Genomic DNA, 22,393 nt, shown 5'->3' on the forward strand with positions numbered 1-22,393 from the left:
GGCAAGTGGGTCTGTGTAGCTCTTACTGTTCATTCATTATGTAGTGACAAGTACTTCGGCCTGACTTGTAAGGGAAGGTTTAAAAGGGGAGAAGAAACCTCAAGGAAAGTCCCTTGAAGATTCCTTTATAATTCAGTTTTCTTGCAAACATCTGGCTTGTGGCTTTGGGAAATAGACCTAAAGGCAATCAGAACTGCCTAAAAGTAGTTTATGGGTGTAAAAGAGGTGATTGGAGGGAGATTCTTTTATTTCATGTATCTCCTGACACAGTATGTGAAGTGAATGTGCATTGAAACATTTGTTTAGGTAATTTACCCTTTAATTTTTTTTTTTTTTTTTAAGTGTCAAGTCAATGAGTACTAAATGATGAAGGGTTACAAGAGTAACCACCAAGTGTCCAAAGCTGTTTTGGGTGATCTGTTGTGTTCTGTGCTTTCTGTTGTCAGAATATGAGTGATGCAATGGCAATTCTGCATAAGTTGCAGACGGGTCTGGATGTCAATGTGAAGTTCACAGGTGTCCGAGTATTTGAATACACTCCTGAATGCATAGTGTTTGATCTGCTGGACATCCCCTTGTACCATGGATGGTTAGTGGACCCTCAGGTAATTTACTCTGTTTCAATTATTTAAAAAAAATATTATTGTGAATGTTATTGGTGGGAGGGGAGATATTTCTGAATTTTAACAAGTCAGTAATGAATACGATAATGAAGTTTTTTAATCTAGTCAGAAAAATTGAGGAGTAAATACAAACTGTGGTTTTTTAAGTGCAGGAGCTCTGCAGAGCCTGGGTCTATAGTAAACTCCTTTAAAAGCCTTCTATGACTCTGTAAAGGAGAATTGTTTTTCTGAGGGAAGTAGCAAGTTGCCCCAGATACAGTGTTCCAGTCATCATTTTTGAAAGCTTATTAGAGAACACTTGGAAGGAATACAAAGTTACTTTCCTCCTCTTTTTAATTCTGGTTTCTTAGTCACTGCTCTTGAGAAATGAGGATGGTAGAACTGGTTGGAGAGAACTGCATCTTTAGCAAACATATAATTTATTTTTAATGATATTATTTAATAAACACTAGAGTGGTATTGTTTGCTGAGTGGGAAACTGGTGAGTTTGGCTGCAGTAATAATGCCTAAGAGTTTTTCTTTTCATGCCTTGTTGGTGAGAGTTGCTGTTCTCTTACCCTGGCCCTGCTGATCCAACTTATGTTCATGCCTTAGCTTTTGATGCTAAGGGTTAATGGAAGAATTTAAAATAGAATCTGAAATAGCAATATATGTAACACTCTGAGCTGAAATGTTTTGGCCTACATTTTTAAGGGGATAACATCCTCTCTTTATTGAATTCTTATTGTCTTATTAATAATTGCCACTGGCTTGCAGCTGTGTTCTGTTCTTCTCAAAGGTAAATTCTCCATGTTGTTCATTCCCGCTGCAGGTTGCTGACATAGTAAAAGCAGTTGGTAACTGCAGTTACAATCAGCTGGTGGAGAAGATAATCTCTTGTAAACAGTCAGAAAACAGTGAACTGGTCAGTGAAGGTAAGCCATGTTTTTCTGTATTTTATCAAAGTATGTGTCCTGCCAAATCCCAGTTAGATATTTTCCCTGTGGGTGATGCTGAGTAGAGATACAAGTGGGAAGAGCTGCATTCTGTGTGCTGAGCTGCTTTCCCTGGGCAGGCACCCAGCACTGTGCTTGTCTTCTCTGCTTCTCTAATGCATGCTCTTGATCTATTCAATACAATTCTTCAAAAGCTGGCAAGAACTTCCCCTGTTGTGGCAGCATTCAGATTTCAACTTAGCTATGTATTTGCTCCTATAAATCAGAGTATCAGTTATATACTCCATTACAACAAGGGAAAATATGAGTAATATTAGAAGTGGATACAGCATTCTGAACAGGGGAAGGTTTGTTTGCAATGCTGTGGTTTTAGAACTTTGAAACTTGTCCCCTCTTTCATGTGTTCCCTAAGGCTTGTGGCAGTATGGGGACATAGGGGGAAGATAGGAAAAATACTACTATTGTTTCCAGGTGTTATGTTAGCAAGTGTGTAATAGACACACATAACAGTATGTTCTGCTTTTGTAGGGTTTGTAGCTGAGCAGTTCCTAAATAACACAGCTACACAATTGACATACCATGGACTGTGTGAGCTGACTTCAGCTGTCCAGGAGGGAGAGCTTTGTGTGTTCTTCAGGAACAACCATTTTAGCACCATGACCAAATACAAGGTACATCCAGCATTTTTGTCTTTATTGTTGTATTTTGTGTTTCAAAGCAAGTCATGCTTTTTTACTGTCTTGGAATAGAATTAAATTCCAGGTTGTTATAAATAAATATGGCTTACAGTGACTGTAAGGTCTGTAGCAAATGTTACTTAGGAATTATTGATTACAGTGGTTTAGTCACTGGGATCCATTACTACTTTAACTCTTCTTGTAGCCTTTCCCTTTGTGTTCATTTTACTCCCTGTGTTAACCCTTTGTGGTTAGGTATAGTTATGTACGCTTCTTACATGGCTTAAATTTTCTTGCAGTTTGTGGTTGGCATGATAAGGTTACTTTAATTTCTTGTTTCTGAGGATCTAAAAGTTTGCATTACATTTGGCCAGTAGATGAATAGGTCCATATGCAAAATCCCAAATGTTTTGAGAAGTTGAAATGGGCTGCAATATTGGTTCCCTTTGTTAGGGAAGAGAATTTCTTTTAATTATTTTTATCTGTATCTGGGGAAGCAATATGGCAGCAGTTGTGAAAGGAGCATTCCAGGATACAAAAAGCAAGTGTCAGCTTGGTTAGTGCTTCTGGGACTCCTTCCTCCATGGAATGGAGAATCTGCTTTGGAAAGTTTACATTCATTTATGGAGAATCTTCATGCTAAAACAACTTTACTTTTGCTAGGATAGTAGTGTATAAGTTTTTACCCTTGTAAAAGAAGCTTGTAATGATGTTTTGGTTATCTGTTATTAAATAAGACTTTAATTTCATGTACACTTGTGCTTATGAATAATGGTAATAAAAGCAAAAAAGAAGAGGTGTGTAACATGCAAAAAAGTTAAGAAACCCCTGGTTTTGCCATTATATGATAGTGTCATATACGTCATGTGAATGACTCTAATTTGTTACTTCTAGTCCTTTTTTCCTCCCTCTTTTAATCTTGACTGTGCTAACCTTTGGCATTTTGAGTAACTACTCATAAGCTGAGTTTAAGGTCTGAACAGTCCTGATAAATAATGATTAACTCTACAAGCAGGTAACATTTGGTTTTCTGATTAGAGTACATCTGAGATGTGGTTTAAATCTGTGTATACAATGCCACTCACTTAAAGCAGTAGGGCAAGGAAAAGGCTCTTTCTCCTCCCTTCTTCCATTTAAATAACCCAGAGCTATGAAATAAATCTCTGTGTGGTCAAATATTACCTGATGCAGCTCATTTAAATCCCAATTTTGAGTATAGTTTTTCCCCTCTCTGCTTTTCCAAGTTTAGTTTTTGGATTAGCTGGTGGCAGCTTGTGAAGCAAGCCTGTATTCTGTTTTACACTTGTTACAAGGAGTGGGGTTTGGTTTTAAAAAAGAAAATAGTAAAAGTACAGCTGCACTTTCTGGGCACAAATGGTATCTAGAGGTGCAGGTGCTCTTTTACTTTGTTTAAAGGCCATTCCAGATAAAATACATAAATTCTCCTGGAAATAACACATTTTTGTGCTATTATTAAATCCTTTAAAATATTATTTGTATTGAATACAATTAGTAAGTATCACTTTGACCTGTGGATTATAAATACATATTAGTTTTGTAAAACATAGGCTCTTTGTAGTCTTTTGCAGCCCAGTATTACATTAAAGGGTAGAACTTGGTATGTGTCTGTACTTTATCAGCTTCATACTTGTAAACATTTATTTACTTCTCAGTTGAGATCCTTTTTCCTTATGGAAATAAAATGCAACGAGTTAAATATCCTCAGCCAATGTTAATAATACAGAATGGGTTAAGGCAGTGAGTAAAAATCTGTCTTGACTTTTATCTGTAAGAACTAAATACAAGTCCTAAGAAATACTAAGTTGAAGTATTTGAAAATGAGTGTGGTTTGTATATTTAAGGTTTGCTGCTGCTAAGTCACAGTGGTTTGAATCTTGTGCTTTTTGAGAATTCTTAGAATTCTGAAATGCTGAATTTTTAAATAGAGGCCATTATTCTTGTTTTTACAGTCATTATGGGGAATGACCTTGTAGTTAGTGTTTAATTTCCATGTTATTTCCATGTTTTAGTTCCTGAGGTTATTGCTTGTAAGCAGTGTTCATTTTGATTTGGATTTGTGTTGAGTGGCACATGGGAGAATTTGAGCTATCAAACAACTTTTTAATAAAGACATAAAATAAGTTTTAAATTGATGTTTAAAGGCCAACAGTAACTCTGGCTCCTGCCTAGCCAGCTGTTTGCAGTAGCTGTAAGTCTTGGGGGTCTTTTGTATCAAGTCAGAAATAGACTTAACTTGGGCTTTTAGCCAAGATCAGCTCTCCAGAAATTTTTGGCCCTCCAGGATACTCCTGTGAGTGCCAGATGCATTGTTGCTGAAGAGTTGAGATTTCTGTCAACTGCTCCACTCTTTCCATCTCCTGGGTTTAATGCTCACCCTGCAGATGGAGTTTCCTCACAGTTTGAGCAGTAGGCAGCAGGAGCTGGACTATGGAGAAAAGTCCATCCATTGGGAAAACTGGAGATACAACATATGCCAGGGAAAATGGAGGTATAGAACTTCTAGGGCAAGAATGATGCAATTATTTTTTCTCTTTCTCTAATACTGCCTTTCTCTCTTTCCCCTCCAAACCAATACATGGAAATGTATAAATAAAGCAGCTATAAAGTTAATCAGAAGGGAATTACACATTTATTAAGTTGTCCATGTAATAAAATCAGTGTATTTTTAGAAACACAGCTTAAGTAATTAGCAGTTATTATTCTAATTAAGCTAATGCTTAAACTTTTATTTGGCAGCTTTAATGTACAGCTGATACAAGGACCTGTACACTGGGGATATTTTTAAGTGCAGTGTGGGTTTTTTAAGGCTGATATTTTAGTGAAAGGACTTGGATTTCCAAACCTTGTCCATTTGCCCAAGTAATAATTTTTTCTACTTCCTGTCCCTTTCATTGCATACTAATAGTCTTGGCTCATGTAATTATACAGTAATAATTTTCAGCAGTTAAAAATGTGATTTTATTTTTTTGCCTTTGCTTTTCATTATGCAGATAATAAATACATCAAATGATAATTCCCTAGATCAAGGAAAAACAGGACTGTAAAGAGGGGATCAGTTTGGTAAGAAGATCTTAGTTCAGTTGGAATGTTTTTCCCACAGACTTGTTTGTAACAGAACCTGTGTTCTTTACTGCAAAGTATCGAGACATTTACCTGTTTGGATTTTTAAGTATGTGTGTTTTCTACTTTATAAATGTTGTGTTTCTGCTTCAGAACTCAACAGATACTTTCATTCCAATACCAAGTGTATTTTAAAACAGTAATTGCACTTTTTCCTTGGGCATTTAAGATTGGCACAGTAGAGGCAATGAACATAACTGCTTAAAAACATGTTTATTTTTCAGTTTCTTAGTAAGTGTACAGTTCTTATGCTGAGGGTTACTCTGAATTCAGTAGTACATACTTTCTTTAAAAAAATATTTTTAATGTTAGTATATCTGAATGTTTCAACTGTTAGAGAAAATTAAAACAACATTCATTCATCCACTTAAAGCACCTTCACAAAAACAAAGGGATCTGATCCAGAAGTCCAAGAGAATATTTACATACTATTCAAAACATAAGGCTTAAAATATTTGTCTTTACTGTACAAAGCTATTGGACATGTGTTTGGTTTTCTGTTTTCTGAATTGCTGGAAACTTGGTAATTGGCATTAGAACAAGTAGTTTAAAAACATTCATTATTTAATCTGATTATGAAATTATCCAAGGAAAGGAGATCTAGTAACATCCCCTGTAGCCTATATTTGTGCATTTCAGAGAGGTTTTTTTTGTGCAAACCAGAAGACTGAGAGATCCTTGTTCAGGAGAATAATCTTGTTTTATCTCCTCAACTTTATTTCAAGGTTTTTATATGTGAAACTATAAAATCTGGGCATTGGTCTACAATATCTAAAAATCGATTCTTAGGATAAATAATTAGTCATAACTTTATTAAATAAACTCTGTCTACTGGGACTTCCATTTTTTTACTCCCTATTGACTATAGTTAGTAGCAGATACTTTTGCTGTCTATTACATGCTGGTATTTTGTGGCCAGTGTTAACCCAATGGGGAGACTGGGTATTTGTTAAATACTCCACATTAAAAAAAAAAAAAAACAACTAAAAGATAATCTGGTAGCACTCTAGAAATGGCCAGTTAAGATTTTCTGAGGGTAGAAACATTTTGTAAAGCGGGACAACTCTTCTCAGAGAGTGAGGGGTATTTGAAAGCCATTTTTGTGCGCATTGGTCGCCTGAGTGTCCCGAGCTCGGCCTGGTCAGCTGTGCACAGGCCGGGGCCGTGTCCCCTGTCCCCCCTCGGGGCCGTGTCCCTGTCCCCCCCCGGGGCCGTGTCCCCTGTTCCCCAGGCCCCTGCTCCCTCCGGGGCTGGCCGTGTCCCTGTCCCCCCCCTGGGCCGTGTCCCTGTCTCCCCCCGGGGCCGTGTCCCCTGTTCCCCAGGCCCCTGCTCCCTCCGGGGCTGGCCGTGTCCCCTGTTCCCCCTCGGAGCCATGTCCCTGTCTCCCCCCGGGGCCGTGTCCCCTGTTCCCCAGGCCCCTGCTCCCTCCGGGGCTGGCCGTGTCCCTGTCCCCCCCCTGGGCCGTGTCCCTGTCCCCCCTCGGGGCCGTGTCCGTGTCCCTCGCAGGCAGCCCCGGCCCGGCTGTGGAAGTGCCTGGGAAGGAAGGGCGGCTCCTTCCTGGCCGCAGGCTCGGTGCGGGCCCGGCTCGGGGCAGCGCGGAGCTCGGAAGGTAAAAGCTTCACTCGGCTCACAGGCGGTCCTTGCTGGGGCCGGGCTGTGCCGCTGAGTGTGGCCTGTGCCTTTAGCGTGGGGAAGAGAACGTGCCTGGCATTAAAACTGTGCCTGCAGAGCCAGTGTCTATTTTCTTGTTGCAAAGGAAGAACAAACCCATGATGAGAGGCTACGTTACGGCTCGCAGCAAAAGAGCCACCTCCTCTTACTTTATAGGAAATTATTGCCAAAGGTTCCATGAATATTAGCAATATTGTGAGGGTCCCGGTTGGGGTTTTTCGTGGAATCCAATGTAATTATACTAATATGATGTAAAGATCAGAGAAGTTGGTTAAAAACAAGGGAAGGATGACTTTGGATCTCTGATCTGTGATTTCCCTTTTTCCTTTCATTCCAATAACGTGACCAGGAACTCTGTCCCTTATCAGGTGCCTTATCAGGTCCTAGGGAGCCTGTGTTTGTTGCTTTGCTAAGCTTTGTTCAAGTGAAGCAGAATGTCTGAAGGTATGCAGTTGGTATTGGAATTGCAGTGCTGGTGTTCAGCTAATGTGGTGATATGTAATGCAGTTTATTGCCTTTCATTAGGGACCTGTGTTACATTTATTTTGTATTATTTACGCTAATGTGACATTTTTACAGTCAGTGTTCTACTGAGAAATTCTTACAAAGAATATGAATTGTATTTAAGATTTGAAACAGGTCTCCATTTCAAGCAAGTGTTAATCCATCCTTAGATGCTAGATTCTAGTTGCATGAAGGCAATGATATACCTTAATATTTGTGTGTGGAAAAATTACACTTATAATAGTTTGGAGATAGGAAAACTAGTATTTCCACAATTTCAGTATTACTAAGCTGCACAGTTTATGGGCTGTAATTAAAATTTATGGCAAAATAGAGGAAAACCTGAGAGACACACAAACCACCCCCTTTTTTAGGTTTTGTTTGAGTCATTGTACTGTTCAAAATAAAACTTAAAAGTTCAAATAAATTTTATCTTTAAAATTCTGTTTTAAATTTATTAAATAATTTTTATTTATTTAAATATTTTTGTACTATATAAATTATATAAATACATAAATTTATGTATTAAATAATATTTTTGAAGACCTCTTGTGTACAAAATGTTGTGAAATCGGTATTTGGTGCAAACTGGAAACGTTGCGAAATTACTTCCTTTTATTTTCTTCAGGTAACTTTAAGTGTCAGGAGTTTCAGTTTTTAGGCAGGTTTCCAAGGGACAGGTGATTCCTTAGATCATGTTCTGTGATCAGACTTGTTGCTGACACCTGTATTTATGTCTGTGATGCCCCCCTGTGCTGGTTAACTCCCATTCCAAAGCTTGAACATACAGTGTTACCTGTTGGGTTTTGGTTTGGGTTTTTTATCCACTCTGTTTGGCCTTGTGTATAAGTGCATGTTATGGTATTAGGTAATATTGGAGTAATTACTGTATGTGAGTCTTCAAATAATATTTTTGTTACATCAAGTGACCTCCCAGCCCCAGCAGGGGCAGCTGTAAACAGAGTGGGATTGACGAGACGTGAGTGGAATTTCAACATCTCCCTTAGAGAGTTATTTTATGACTTCAGAGGAGTCAGGGAGCTTGTTCTGTATGTGTTGAGTATGGACAGAGTTTCCATTTCTTGCCTGTTTAGCCTTAGAAATCATTAGAACAGGATCTACCTCTTGCTTTGGTACAGCTTCAGCACAGCAATCTTTGAGAACCCTTTGTGTGCTGCTGGAATACAAATACAAATTTTTGTGGATGTCACAATAAACTTGATTTTTATGGCTAAACCACTGCTACAAGTTTTGTATTGAGTGTCTTGATCTGGTACATTCAGTCATAGTAATGGGAGCTTCAGTCTTAAAATGCTCTGTGGTCAATAACAACATTCTTGATTTGGAGTACAATCCTAAAAACATGATTAAAAAGGTAGGATGAAATAAATGGATTGATTTAAATGGGTATTTTGTGCTGCTTTGCTGTCCCTCAGACATGCAGCATCATCTCCTTTCCCTTGGTGCCTACTTCAATTATTTCCCTTTGATTTCAGCTCCTCTCCCACTCCCTCATACTAAGCTTCATTTCATCCTTCCAGTGCCTTTGGTATCTGCCCTTGTTAGCATTGTCTCCTTCACTCCAGACCAGCCCATTTTATAATTTCAGACTTTGAAATCAAGAAATTTGGCCTTATGGAACTGTAAAATTACTAAAATGCCAACAAAATAATTATTGGTAACAAGTGATAGCAACAATCTTAAATTTGGAGCTGTCAATTGACACAGACCTCAAATTCCATCAAAACTCATGATGAAAGATGAAGTCTGAGATGTGGCCATTTTGAGGTAATGCCTCTTGGATTGTTTGGAAAGGTCACCTTTGTCTCCATGCCTTGCCTTTGGAATTTAATGTGATTACTTCTAGGATTTCAAGTTTTTGTTGCCAGGTTTTAAATCTACTTCTTAGGTATGTTTCTAAAGAGCTGTCAAGGTATATAGATTGATACATACTAATATATTCATTCATTAATATATATTCAATGTTTTATATTAATTTCTAGTCAATATGAACTTCCATTAAGAATGAAGAGTTGAAAGATGGAATACAGAAATGGTGTGGTTGTTAATTTAGCAGTGAATACTAGTATCTGGTGGTTTAATGTTGTATGCTGATTTATTTAATTGCCAAATGTGCTAAAAACTCTAAATGTTTTATTGGAATGCAACATTTGTATTGTTTCTGCTACTTAAGATTGTAATAAGTATTTTTGTTTTTAGTTTTACAAGTTTTCCTTGTTCTTCTGTGTAGGGTCAGCTTTACCTGCTGGTGACAGACCAGGGCTTTCTTACAGAAGAGAAGGTTGTGTGGGAAAGTTTACACAATGTGGATGGTGATGGGAATTTCTGTGACTCTGAATTCCACCTGAGGCCTCCATCAGACCCTGAAACTGTCTACAGAGGGCAGCAGGATCAAATAGATCAGGTACTGCATTTCTGCCTTTCCATGTGAGTTAGTACTGATTTTTAGTGATATTTATGTGTAATTCCACAGATGTGTATGTGTGTATACTCATGCATATCTGGGACTATAAAACTACTTTAGGTAATTAGATTAGGGTTCCCAAAAGTTCCACTTGGATGCATTAATATGGTTTTGAGGGAGAAAAGTAAGACCAACTGAGTAGTTTGGAAAATGGGATTTCAATCTCTCAGAATCCACTTCTGGCAAGTCCTCACTCAGGTGAAATGTCACCTGTTTTTTATATGGAAACAGAAGCAGACTGGGGAATTTCTTCCTACACAACAAACTCCCTTCAGCTCATTAAGATTGTCATAGCTGAACTTTGCCTTCTGCTGCCCACTTGGCTGAATGTAGGACAGACCCCACAGCAGACTGTGTGTCTGGTGGGTGTTTGTTGTTCTTGCTGAGACACAGAGTTTGCAGAAGTCGTGTCTGAGGTGGGGCTGAGTTGTACCAGGTAATGCACAAATACAGAGCAAGACTAAGTTCCTTGAAAATCTATAGTTTATAGTCATCACCATTAATTTTTTTAAATACTGAGCGAAAATTAATCATTCTCTCTCTCAGAATAAAAATCTGACAGATAATTTGCTGCTGTCTAGGTAAGCAGCTTAGTTATTGTGAAAGCAAACATGTAAAGTTGCTGTTCTCAGCCTTCCTGCAGTTGAGGTTATGGACAGGTTCTGAAAGAAATTCCTGATCTCCATTTGAAGATAAGGCTGGGAGAAAAGTGATGGTACAGTGTAGCTGCACATGGTGAAAAATTCACTTGGTATGACATGACTCTGTTTTCTGTGAAAGAGCATTAATTCACCAGTTTACTCTTTAGGATTACCTGATGGCATTGTCTCTACAACAAGAGCAGCAGAATCAAGAGATTAACTGGGAACAGATCCCAGAAGGAATCAGTGATCTGGAGCTAGCAAAGAAGCTCCAGGAAGAGGAGGACAGGAGAGCTTCTCAGTACTATCAGGAACAAGAACAAGCAGCTGCTCAGGTCCAGGTAAGAAAACAGCACTACAGAATATGATCATCAATTTTAGAAAGTATGAATAATTGCATAGATACATCTGTGCTTGTACACATTTCAGCCTGAGGTGAATATAGGAATCTTTAGGAATACACTACAGTTATCTACATACACTACAGAGTATGCATGTAGATATGGCAAGTGCAGACATTTAAATACTTTAAAGCAGGCTCAGCCTTCTAAATTAGGGTTTCATTTATACTTATTTTGGAATGATGGTATGAATTAATGTCAGGTTACAAAGATGGTATTAGCTAGTATTTTACATTACTTGCAGAAGAGCATTGAGCTAAACTTTTTGATAATAGTTGAAGCTTTGTCTTTATTTTGTGTTGCAGAAGTTTGTTGCTGTACCTTTTCAGGTGATTCAGACTCTGATCTCATGTGTATCTATTCTGTTGTTCCAAATCAGGCAGTTCCCAATTTCTCCCAGTACACCTTTCCATCCCATAACCATAAGCAATTGATTTCAAAATCTTCTGAAAATGTGATTCATGAACATGTCTATCAAAAAATCCAATTTAACTGAATCTTCTGTGCCAGAGACAATATTTATTTAAGCTGGTGTTTTGGATTTAGAGAGGTTCTAACCACTGAGGGCTTTCAGAACTGCTTTTATTTACAAATAGGTAAGAAATAATCTATATAAATCCTGCATCTTTGGCCTGAGTAGTTCAGAACCATTAACGGACAAGTTTGTTAAGCATGAAACAAGAATTTTGACAGGTAAAAGTTATTTGCACTGTTTGTTGCTTTAATAGAACCAGCAGTACCTAGTTAAGACACAGATTCATACCTGCCAAAGGCAGGAGGAACTGAAGAACCTGCTGAACAGGATTAAGAGCCTGCTTCTTTGCAGCTATGAATGGGTAACAGAGGAAATAGATGATGAATTAACAAAACTTATGCAACTTATGTTGCTTTTGTATACCAACCCCCTTGCCAAGTTATTAAAGAGTTTGTAGTCACAAAAAGCTGCTGCCTTACCATTATCTTGCTGTCCACACCAGCACTTTGACTCTGCAAATAGTGAAATGTGGATTATGTACTTATGAGAGAAACCAAGAAAAAATTCCAGTGCAATAATACAGAAGTGCCAGAAAATGCTTGAAACCGTATTTTATTGAAACCACTGATCTGTATATGTGGACACAACAGAAAGGACACATGAAACTTCAAATATATTGTCAGCTGACTTAATTTTCAAGAAATACACAACTTTTGTGGTGGTCCTGGAGTAGGTATACCAAAAACCCTACCTGAACTCTACTGGTTTGCATAATACTTAAACTTTTTGTTTTGAACTCGAGCACACAGGAGGAGTTCAGGCTGTATGTGCAGTGGGGCTGGGTTTATTTCCCATGTTATTTTCCTACACAGCAGGTACAAGGTGCTGCCTCTCCAGCCAGCACAAGACAATCCGGGAGTAACGAACGCAAACGCAAAGAGCCTCGAGAGAAGGAGAGGGAGAAAGAGAAGAACAGCTGTGTTCTCTTGTAACAGAGCATGGATTCCACCTGGAGCCGAGTGCATGTCCTCAGAAGCAAAAACAAGGAGTCAAAAGGAAGACAAACCTGTTACATGCCGCCTGTGCCTGATTACCCCATGGATTCTGTTCACGTTCCAAGAGAGGATGGATGGCTTTGTACCAATCAGACTTCCTTCAAAGTCACGGCGCGAGCTGCTCAAGAGGGAATTCCAAACCACAGTTGGATGCGGCTGTGCTTTGAGTTAGTCATAAGAAATATTGCACCTTGTAGCTGAACACACAACTCATGGCAAGTCCTGTGTCATAGTGACATCCGTTACTCATTACATCAGTTAGTAAGCTATTTTATCTTCTACTCTAAACAAAGATAATTCATTTTGTGTAAGGCTTTTTCCTGAAGTCTGTACACGAGCACAACGGAGTTCTGTGTTACTTCCTTAGTATGAAACTATATCTTAGGCTGGGTATAGTCCCCATGACACAAGAGCCCAAATAACAGCTGGGCACTGCCTCCTCAGTGTGTCCAGATTTCTTTGCTTCTGGATCTGGTATGTTCTTTTTTTGAACCCAGATTTATACTTGTTACTGCTATCACTGCATCTCCTGGCCAGCTTTCTTGCCCCAAGAATATGTGACTTGATAGGCAGCATACAAAAATTGTCATGAAGAAAATGGGGCATTTATTAAAAAGCAAGATGAATATTGTTTGCTTTTCTTGCAACTACAAACTGGGTATGGCAACTCAGATGTTATCAGGGTTAAACAAGTAATTTTATAGGTAACTTCTTTTTCTTTTATTATTTTTTTCTCTTGTAGGTAAACTGGACCAGATAAGCTTTTATTTATTGACCTCTCCATATGATAGATGAATGATGAGAGGGAACTAAAGTCTATAATAATCGTTATTCTATATAAGAATGCAGAGTTAAATAACTAACTATCTGCCTTTTATCCAGAAGTACCTTGAACTTCAACATGACGTTAACATGTCCACTTGTATATTTAAGCAAGTGTACTGTAGTTAAAAACACACTTTTTTGTTTGTTTTATAAATCATGTATTCTTAAAAAAGCACACTTCTGAAGGGGTGAGAGAGGAGTGAAGCTCCCTCTCTGAGATGGTTTGAAAGGTGGTCAGGTGTAATATTTTGTTTTTTTAAATCACTAATTTAGAATTTTTGGAAACCAGATTTTTCTAATTTATGGGAACCAAATAAACATGTTGCATCTTGTAGTATTTATAGAATGCAGAAACAGAACACTTGATGAATTTTGAGGGAACCACAAATCTTCCTCCACTTCCATTAAATCAATAACAATTAGTTCTTGCTGAACCTTTTGATAAAAATTTCTATTTAGCGATTTGTAGATACTTTTGAAAAAGGCTGCTTCTCCTGGAAAAGTTCTGTATCTGTGCTCTAAGCCTTAGTGTTCACACAGAATAACCCGGGCAAGAGGTGGAATATGACATTCCTGCTTCCAGGTGTTTGGAGAATGTCTGCAAAAGTGGGTGTCTAACACAATCCACTGGTAAAAAGCCACTTCACAATTATTTCAGACTGCACTGGCTGCACTGCTGGCAACCAGGCACCACACACATCTGCTACCAACCTAGAATGAAAATCAGATAAAGGAAGAATGTCTTACCAACTCAAGGGCCAATTTGTATCACTTTTCTTCCATGCCTTTTCCTCTTTTGTTTTTCTTCCACTTTTGTTAAGATTTGCCTTTTATAATGATGAAGTAATGAACAGTAGGTCTCTAATATGTAAACTGTAAATTTAAAAATATCTTCTCTAGAAAAGTCATGCCCAGAGAAGTAATTTTAATACTTAGTGTGTGCAGTTCAGATAATTTTCTATGTCAAAGCAAAGGTTGATGTCTTTTTTTTCCTTTGCAGCAGCCTAACTTCAAAAATTAATGTGATGGAGGATCACCAACATAATGACTTAGCTACTTTAAGTAGATGAGAAAATATTCCAATAGTGTCAATAACAGAGACTTTAAGCCAGAATGTTGTTTAAAAACATTCTGTTACTAAGATTTTTCCAAATTTTGTGTATTTACATTTATTTATTGACCTTGAAAAATAAATATGTCAAGCTAAGTGTTTGTTATTATTTTCAGTGACAGTATTGCCACTTCAACTCCTTTTGGAAGGAATCTATCTGTTGTGGCTATGGAGTTGATCTCTTTGCCTAAGATACTTGTTCATATGAGAAGAATTCATGTAACATTTCCAGATTCAGACAGATGTGCCTGAAACTTAATATACTGTAGTTAGAGGAATTATGGTCATTTGGTCACAGAGGAAGAAGAGTTAAATGCAATGCTCATCATGAAGTTGCAACTCCCAGATAATTCAGTTTCTTTCAATAGAGGAGTAAAGGTTTCAGGGTATTTGAGATGGAAGGCATGCTATAAAAACAGTCCTCTGTTAATATCCTTTTTTCTTTACAGGTCTTGAAGCTTTGGAAAAAAGGTAAAGAGTTCCTGAAGTTTAGGGCTGCATGAGTTGAACTTGTTAGTGGCAAAAGTTATAAGCAGTTGAGCTTCCTAATACCCAAAATGAAATTCACCTGGAAGCTTAATTTATGCCCTACTGGGAGTAACCATTCCAAAAGCAGCTGTCACAGTTGGTACCTCTGACAGTATCTGAGGATCAAAAAAGCTGAACAGAATTGCTTTTATCTATATGAGGTGAGCTTGGAAAACAATATTGCACCATTTAATCTTGGAGTACCAGGAAGACAATATCTACTTCTGTTTACTTAATTTGCTTTTTTTCTTTCCTCCAGCTCATGTTCTGGCAAAAGGGTATAGATTTATACTTTAAATCTGTTTATACAATTTAGCATGTACATGCTCCAAATACTTACATAATATATATGAAAGTGTCCAGAAAAGTAGAGTAGAACTTGTTTTCCACTAGATAAATGCTAGCACAGAAAACAGAATCATAGAATTTTTGTTGTTGCATTATAGTTGTGACATAAAAAAGCTACATACAAGTATTCTTAAGATTAGCAAAAAACAGAGCACTGCCGTAGAGATAAATGTTTTCTGTAAGGCACTTTGTAAATGCTCAACTCCACCAGTTTTCTTGTGACACTCCTGGAATCTGCAAGCCAGCAAAGCAGATCCAGAGGGTTGTAACACCAGAGAATGAAATTAGCATTCCTGAAAATTCACTTAAACACAATGCAAAACCTACATTTTGTTAGCTGTCCATGTTGTTCATGTAAGAAATGAAGTGTTCAGAGTTTCTGTGCAGAGCTGCTCTTGTGGCCCCCAGGAGTTCACACGAGCTCCAGGGAAGCACAGGCTCTGCTGCCACTGCCAGGCAGGCTCTGACCCACTTGGTATGCCACATTATGGTCATGTCTCTTCAAATTTGTACACACAAGCTCTTGAAAAAAAGTTTCCAGTATGTAATAAAAGGCAGTTTTGAGTTCTTGAAATTAATTTTCTTGTGCATTCAGCAGGAAATACTAAAGTGAAAGGTAAAGCTGATGTATTTTTAACTGAACCATTCTTCATTCCTGCTCCACTGGTTCTGTAACAAAATCAGCTCATTGCTTGGATCAGCTCTTTGCATTAGGATGCTTCTTAGAGAATCTATACAAAGTACATCCTTCAATACAACATACTGAATTAAGAGCTTATTTTATATAAAAGTAGATTTTTAAAGGTTGTAGCATTGAACAGGTGACTCAGGAAATGCACATTAAGTGATGGAGAATCCTCATTAGAGAAAGCATATTACAGAAAAGCAAAAATAACAAGCTGTAGTTTGGTTGCAGTAAAATGCTCCCATTTTTTCCATCTGCGCTATGATGAGCACCTTGGGAGCAAGAAAAATCCAACTCTCAAAAATGTTAATTCAGGCCAGGGATAGCAAATGTCATGTGCAAGGCCTGAAAATGGCATTTCATCTTGACAAATGCACATCCTTTTTTATCAGGCATAACAAGCCAGAGACTGTTGGTGCTGGGTGGGAAAAGGGAGGAGGTGAGTGGCACCTTCTCCCACCATGGCATGGACACTGCCTGATGGGCAGTGCTCTGTACAGCTCCCTCTCTGCAGATTGCCCAGCAGGAAAGCAGTGGCTGCAAGCTCAGCTGTGATCTGCTTTGATGGGGAAGAAATGCCACAGGGGAATGCTGAGGAGGGAAGAGAAGCTGGAACACAAAAAAGTCCCTATGCTACCTCTAGAGATTGTTTAAGGCTTTGTCCTTAATTTTGCTGTTATTTTGGACACAAATAGCTGTGGCACAGCGTGCAGTGGGACATTTTCTCACCTAGCTAATGCCCAGCAGGTTCATTTCCTGGCAGGTTGGCAGTGTCTGTCCCTGGACACACTGCTCTTCACTCTCACTGTGCTGTAAAGTCAGGACTAGCTGTGCTGATCCTCTGATAGCTCCAAATATTCTTATTAAATGTCAGTTGCCTACTGTTCAGTTTTGGTCAATGTCAGCTCCTGTCACTCTGAGCTCTCTTTGCTGGAGAGCTCTCTAGAGAACTTGCTGGAATTTGCCTTCCTCATTCCTTTTCTGGTTTGTAGGATTACTTGTGTTCATGGAGAAGCTTTATCTGCTGAAATGGGCAACTCTTTGTTCTTCAAGGTTAAAATCTTTAAATACTCAGTTAATTACCCTTAGAAAGTCAAGATGCCATGTCTGCCTCAACAGCATAGAAAAACATGCAACAAAATAGTGTTATTTTTGGGAATTCCTAGGGAATGATTCAGATGAAGTTTTAGCACTCAAAGGAATTGAAAAGTTTGCTAGCTCAGTCTACACAGTGCTTACAAATAGTGTAACAGTGCTGGAATCCAAGGCAGCTGCTGCTCTGGTCAGAGCTGAGGCACTGCCTGGGCTGCCCTCCTCAACAGGCACTGAGTGAAATGGGGGATGTTTGATAGAGGCAGACTCTCAGCCAAATGTACAGACACCTTGGGGTGCACAGGGACACAAACTCAGCTAAGTTTTATTATTTTTTTAATTTACTCTCTTGAACTTCCTTTAGTGCTGAGCCAATTTCAGTTTAGGTCCCATCCACCATAAGTGACACCTGTTGTGAAACAGGGGCTTGATCCAACAGTGTCTCATGAGCCAAAGCCTTTAGCTGAGACAAACTGAGGTTCTCCATCACAGAGCTGGATGAAATAATGGGATACTTGTCTGTCTTGAAGTTCATGTTGTCTTGTTGCAGCCTTTAGGAAAATCTGGATGGGCTTTTTGAGTTAAAACTTCAGCTGTAACTTTGAAAAGTTAAGTTTATGCTAAGCAGTTTTGAAACTTTTTCCTTCATTTCACATTTTTAGATTTCTTCTGAATGTGTTTCCAAAAAAGCTGGGATAACTTGTATTTTTGTCAGAAACCCTGTGATGGCTTTTGTTCCTGCTTATTAGCACATTATTAGCCAAGGAAAAGGTCAAAGCTGTAATTAAAAGAAACACCAGTGTGTCTTAAATCACTTTAAAACTTAAATCAGCTGAGTAATGGGAACACCCTTGGGTTTGCTCATCTCTTGTTTTGGGGGACTCTAAAATATTTACAAAAACAGACAATTTTCTCTCCAGTATTTTGGTATCAGGCCAGCAACAGGTCTGTTAATTTGAGGGCTTTTGTTATTGCAGATTAACCAGAGCCAGAAACTGGTTTATCTTAAGTACAGTTGTGTTCACAATTGAGTTTTAGTGCAGCCCTTCACAGTGGAAGTTTGAAACCAGGTTCTCTGTGAGGTAACAGTAGGGGGATTTTGTCCAATTGCATGGTTATATGTTACCAGTGATTCTGTTAGCTACAGAAAAAAATATTGCTGTGGAAATAAAATCCTTCCATTGCCTGGAAAAGCATAGTAGCAGGTGGTATCTTCAACACACTGCAGTGAACCAAGGAACCTGCTTGTAGACTTTAAACTATTTGTAATCCAGCTTTTCCATTTCTGTCATGAATAGTTGCAATAAGTACATGTTTGCATTCCATATAGTCAGGTTACAGCAGGTATGCTTGCATTTCTGGATTGCTTACGTGCTTTCTCTTAGGGATTGGCAAGCAAAAATAATTTTAGAGAACCCTTTTAAAAAGTAACCATAGGTACAATGATTTCAAGAGACAAACGTGTTGTAGCAAGGGTTTCTTCACTTGTATTTTGATAACTCTTGAAATGCCCAGTGCTGTAACATTCTGCTGGAAAGTGTGACTGGTGAGGGAGTTACAGTGCAGACATTGATGAAATAAACAGGTTCTGGTTTGGATGGGCTTTGTATTTGCAAAAACATCCCCAGTTAATGCAGGTTGCTATCAGATTGCACTGGACAGATCAGAGCACCTGTGATTAGCTTTTCCCTGTGTTTCTGCAATGTGTAGTCAGTGTTTACAACTTTGATAGCAGTTCTCAGAACTACAGAAGTATCAAGTACTTGTGCCACAGAAATCTATTCTAAATCTGTTACATCTTGCTCAGTATTGTGTTAAATTCCTTACAGCAACTTCTCTATAATGGAGTGAGAAATACTGTCAGCAGTTTCCCCACAGTACCCTGATAGAGCTTTAATGTTAAACGACAGAGTTTTGGTTTATATTACAGCTTTCACAAAACAAGTTCTTATCAAAGTTTGGTTTTATTTAATAATTTTCAATTATCCTTTTATCTGGTCACCAGCTGCATAGCCCTTAGTTGTGATAATCACCTTTTACACACACACATGTAAGCTTAGTGAAGAAATGACTGATGGGACATACAAAAATGAATCCTACAGAAGTCACCCCATGTTCTCCAGTGCTAAGTCAAATATTTGTTGTCTTAACTGCCTTGACTGGGTGTTTTTACAATAAAATGTTTTTTTTTAAAAAAGCCTCCCCCACAAATCCTGACATATTTTAGAAAAGTTCCAAAATACTTCCAGATTAGTAATGTCTTCAAGATGCCATCAGAATTGTGCAATTCCTGTGTTAAATCAGCAGTTTAGCTGTCAGTCTTAGTCATGCCATGCTTACTTGATCTCTCTTAAAAGGAAATGCAAAGTAAAGCTGATGCAAGTGACTCTGGATTGACCAAGAGAGGGGAGAAGTTAATTTTTTTAACTTGTGTTTTAGAGGTGCATGACACAATTAAATCTAGTCATGCAGTGTCATTTGTACCAATGTATGTGAATGAAATACTTTTCATCATGTGACACCATTATCCAGCACTGTAATGGCATCTACAAGTTCAACTACTGAATGTTTTGCATTTTAAAAGCCTTAATTGTTTATATTGTATTAATGTGTTTTTAAAGACTATAAGGAAATAACATTTCCTTGTAAATTGTTAAAATAATTTTGAACACAAATAGTTTTCAGACAAATCCAGTTCTGTATCTTAATACCCCTTTTTGTTTATGTACCACAAAGCTGTTAAAATCTGTTACCTTTTAAATAGTGTCTCCTGCTATCAGCCTCTCTCTAGTTCAAGGTCTTTACCCAACTGAGATTTATTTTGGTTAACAGTCTTCTGAAACTCATTGTATGTAAATAAATTTAAGTGAGCAAACTTAAATAAATATTTCATTTAGATATTTAAGTTCTTTCCTAATAATAAAGGTTGGATGATATACTTTAAAAAATATACTTAAAAACCCAACAAACAATAACCCAACAAAAACTCACTCTGGAAAAAAAGGATAGACTTCTGGTGCTCTTCAGCTTTTGAGAAATTCCAAGGTTTCAGCAATTTGTTTGCAATCAGTTTTTTTCCCATTGTCTGAGTTTTAGTATTTTAGGTGAAATGATTACACCTGCACAACCACATTTTAATTTACTTAAGTAACTGTTGGAATGCATATCTAGACTTTTACAGGGAACCAAGCACATCTCAAGTTTTACTTTTGTACCTCTCTATAGCTTTGTCTTTTAAGGTTATAAACTTTGAAATTGCCCATTCAATCCCTCAGCCACTACAAATTCATCTGGGAGCAGGTATTTGTTTTTTGTGTGTTGTCACACCTGATAGAGCACAGACTGCAGCCAAATGCACAAATACTTTGGAAAATGCACTGGGAATTTGTACTTCCTCTTGGAAACTCCTGCAGCAAAATTCAGTAAATTGAACTTCCTAGAGTTTTAAGACTTGAATAAGATGTATGACTATATCAAGGTAAGTGACACACTGGCTGAGACTGCATTTGTTTTGTTTAAACTTAACTGTTTATCAGATGTGAATATGCATATAGGACTAATTAGAGACAATGCTGTTGCACAGCAGGTTTCTCAGTTTCTCTCTTCTCCATCTTTCCTGAAAGACTGCTTACTCAAAACCAGTTTGGTTTAACTCATTCTTTGCTCTGCTCTTGATTCCCCTGGAACACTGCAGGTGTTCAGCAGTTCTTCCACACAGCAAGCAGAAATCAGCATCTTCTTACTGTCTCATGCCTTAAAAATGTAACTGAAATCCTTCTTTCACTGGCAATCTGGATCAGAACCCTTCCAGCTCTTATTCAAGGACTATTTCCTAAGCTCTTCTGTTGTGCTGGGAGTGCCCTGTTACTTGGGCAACCATCCAGCACCCAGCTTTTCCAAGCGGGATTCATCGCTGTTCTCCCTTGCTGAACAGCAGAGGTGTGGCTGTACCCTGACCCTGGCTGGGTGCTGGCTGAGTCCTGGCCTGGCTGCCTGGCATTTCTCTTTGGGCCTGGTTTAACACAGGCCCTTCCATGCTGACCCATCCAAAAGGTTTAACAAGATGCAGCCTTCTGCTCAGGGCTGCATCAGGAGCAGCTGCAGGAGTCCCCAAGCCCTGCAAGGAGTTTGTGGTTTCTGATGTCAAACCCCAGCTGCTTCAAACTTCCACAGAGCTTTGCTAAACACAAAGAGCAAACTAAAATTATTTCTTTGGGCCTTGCTTGAGTATTTTGCTATTTTTTGGTTCTAATCTTTCTTCTGTGAGCAAATGTGCTTCTGTTGACACTGTTACTGTCAATTCAGTAACAGTGAAGGAGACAAGTCTTAGTTAGAACCTAATGCACCCATGCTTTGATTTGCTATACCAACATGTCTGTTTAATTCTGCCTGCCTTCCCCACAGACTGCTTTAAAGACTTACTAGAAGCTATACAGAATATGAAGGTTTATTTCAAAAGAATACATTTGCAAGAATACACATAAATGCACTCAATGTAACAGTACCTTCTGCAAAAATAGGTTACATAATACCCAGTAATGAAAGAACAAATCTTATTTCTCTACAAATTAGAAAGCAGAGATAATAGTCCGGACAACCTTCAAAATGGAGGTTATTGTGGATGTTGTGAGAAGTAGCTAACCTTAAAGCATGACACCACAGAGCTAATGTTGGCAAATCAAACTACTAGCACACAGCTGCAAACTATCCTTTTGTACAGAATTAACAAATATTTTGGTTCCAATTTCTTTTTACACAGCTCTAGTGCCTCAGGGAAAATGCTTATCAAAGATACACAAAAACTATCCAAAATTACAACGTAAGTATGAAAATGCCTCCAAAATTGAGAGGAAAATAATCATGTTAAATTAAAAAAATTTAACCAGGATTTCCAGACAAGATTTCCTGTTCTTAATCAGAGAAAGTTTACAAGAAATTTCAATAAGTTATCTTAAAACCAAACAGCTGTAGATCTTAGAATCTTCGTGGAGGTCCACCTTTAAATGGCTTAAATCCTGAGCCACTTCCCCTCTGCATGGAATTGCCTGTGATCTGTACAACTCTATTAATGGGTGAAGAGTTACTGGAAACAGAAGTTGTAAAAAAAGTGTTATGATACGTACCTAAACTCCTGGTGCACAGGTAATAACATTCTTATATCTCCTATCAACTGTTAAACTGTAAGTCTCAAAAGAG

General features: G+C 38.2%; 2 protein-coding genes across 9 annotated transcripts in view; one reads left to right on the top strand and one right to left on the bottom strand.

The window, feature by feature from the left end:
* MINDY2 (MINDY lysine 48 deubiquitinase 2) overlaps nucleotides 1-13,770 on the top strand; it is a 25,980-nt gene extending 12,210 nt beyond the window's left edge. The window contains exons 4-9 of the mRNA XM_074549446.1: nucleotides 447-605; nucleotides 1,435-1,537; nucleotides 2,087-2,229; nucleotides 9,803-9,976; nucleotides 10,845-11,018; nucleotides 12,426-13,770. Coding sequence (XP_074405547.1) covers nucleotides 447-605; nucleotides 1,435-1,537; nucleotides 2,087-2,229; nucleotides 9,803-9,976; nucleotides 10,845-11,018; nucleotides 12,426-12,545 — 873 coding nt within the window. The 3' untranslated portion in view covers nucleotides 12,546-13,770. The remainder of the gene's footprint in view (nucleotides 1-446; nucleotides 606-1,434; nucleotides 1,538-2,086; nucleotides 2,230-9,802; nucleotides 9,977-10,844; nucleotides 11,019-12,425) is intronic.
* Nucleotides 13,107-22,393, bottom strand: part of SLTM (SAFB like transcription modulator) — a 32,349-nt gene continuing 23,062 nt past the window's right edge. For all 8 annotated transcript variants that reach the window (XM_074549428.1, XM_074549430.1, XM_074549425.1 and 5 more), the window contains exon 21: nucleotides 13,107-22,280. In XM_074549428.1, coding sequence (XP_074405529.1) covers nucleotides 22,172-22,280 — 109 coding nt within the window. In that variant the 3' untranslated portion in view covers nucleotides 13,107-22,171. The remainder of the gene's footprint in view (nucleotides 22,281-22,393) is intronic.

The sequence above is a fragment of the Zonotrichia albicollis genome, chromosome 11 (genome assembly GCF_047830755.1).
Source record: "Zonotrichia albicollis isolate bZonAlb1 chromosome 11, bZonAlb1.hap1, whole genome shotgun sequence".
NCBI classification, from domain to species: domain Eukaryota; kingdom Metazoa; phylum Chordata; class Aves; order Passeriformes; family Passerellidae; genus Zonotrichia; species Zonotrichia albicollis.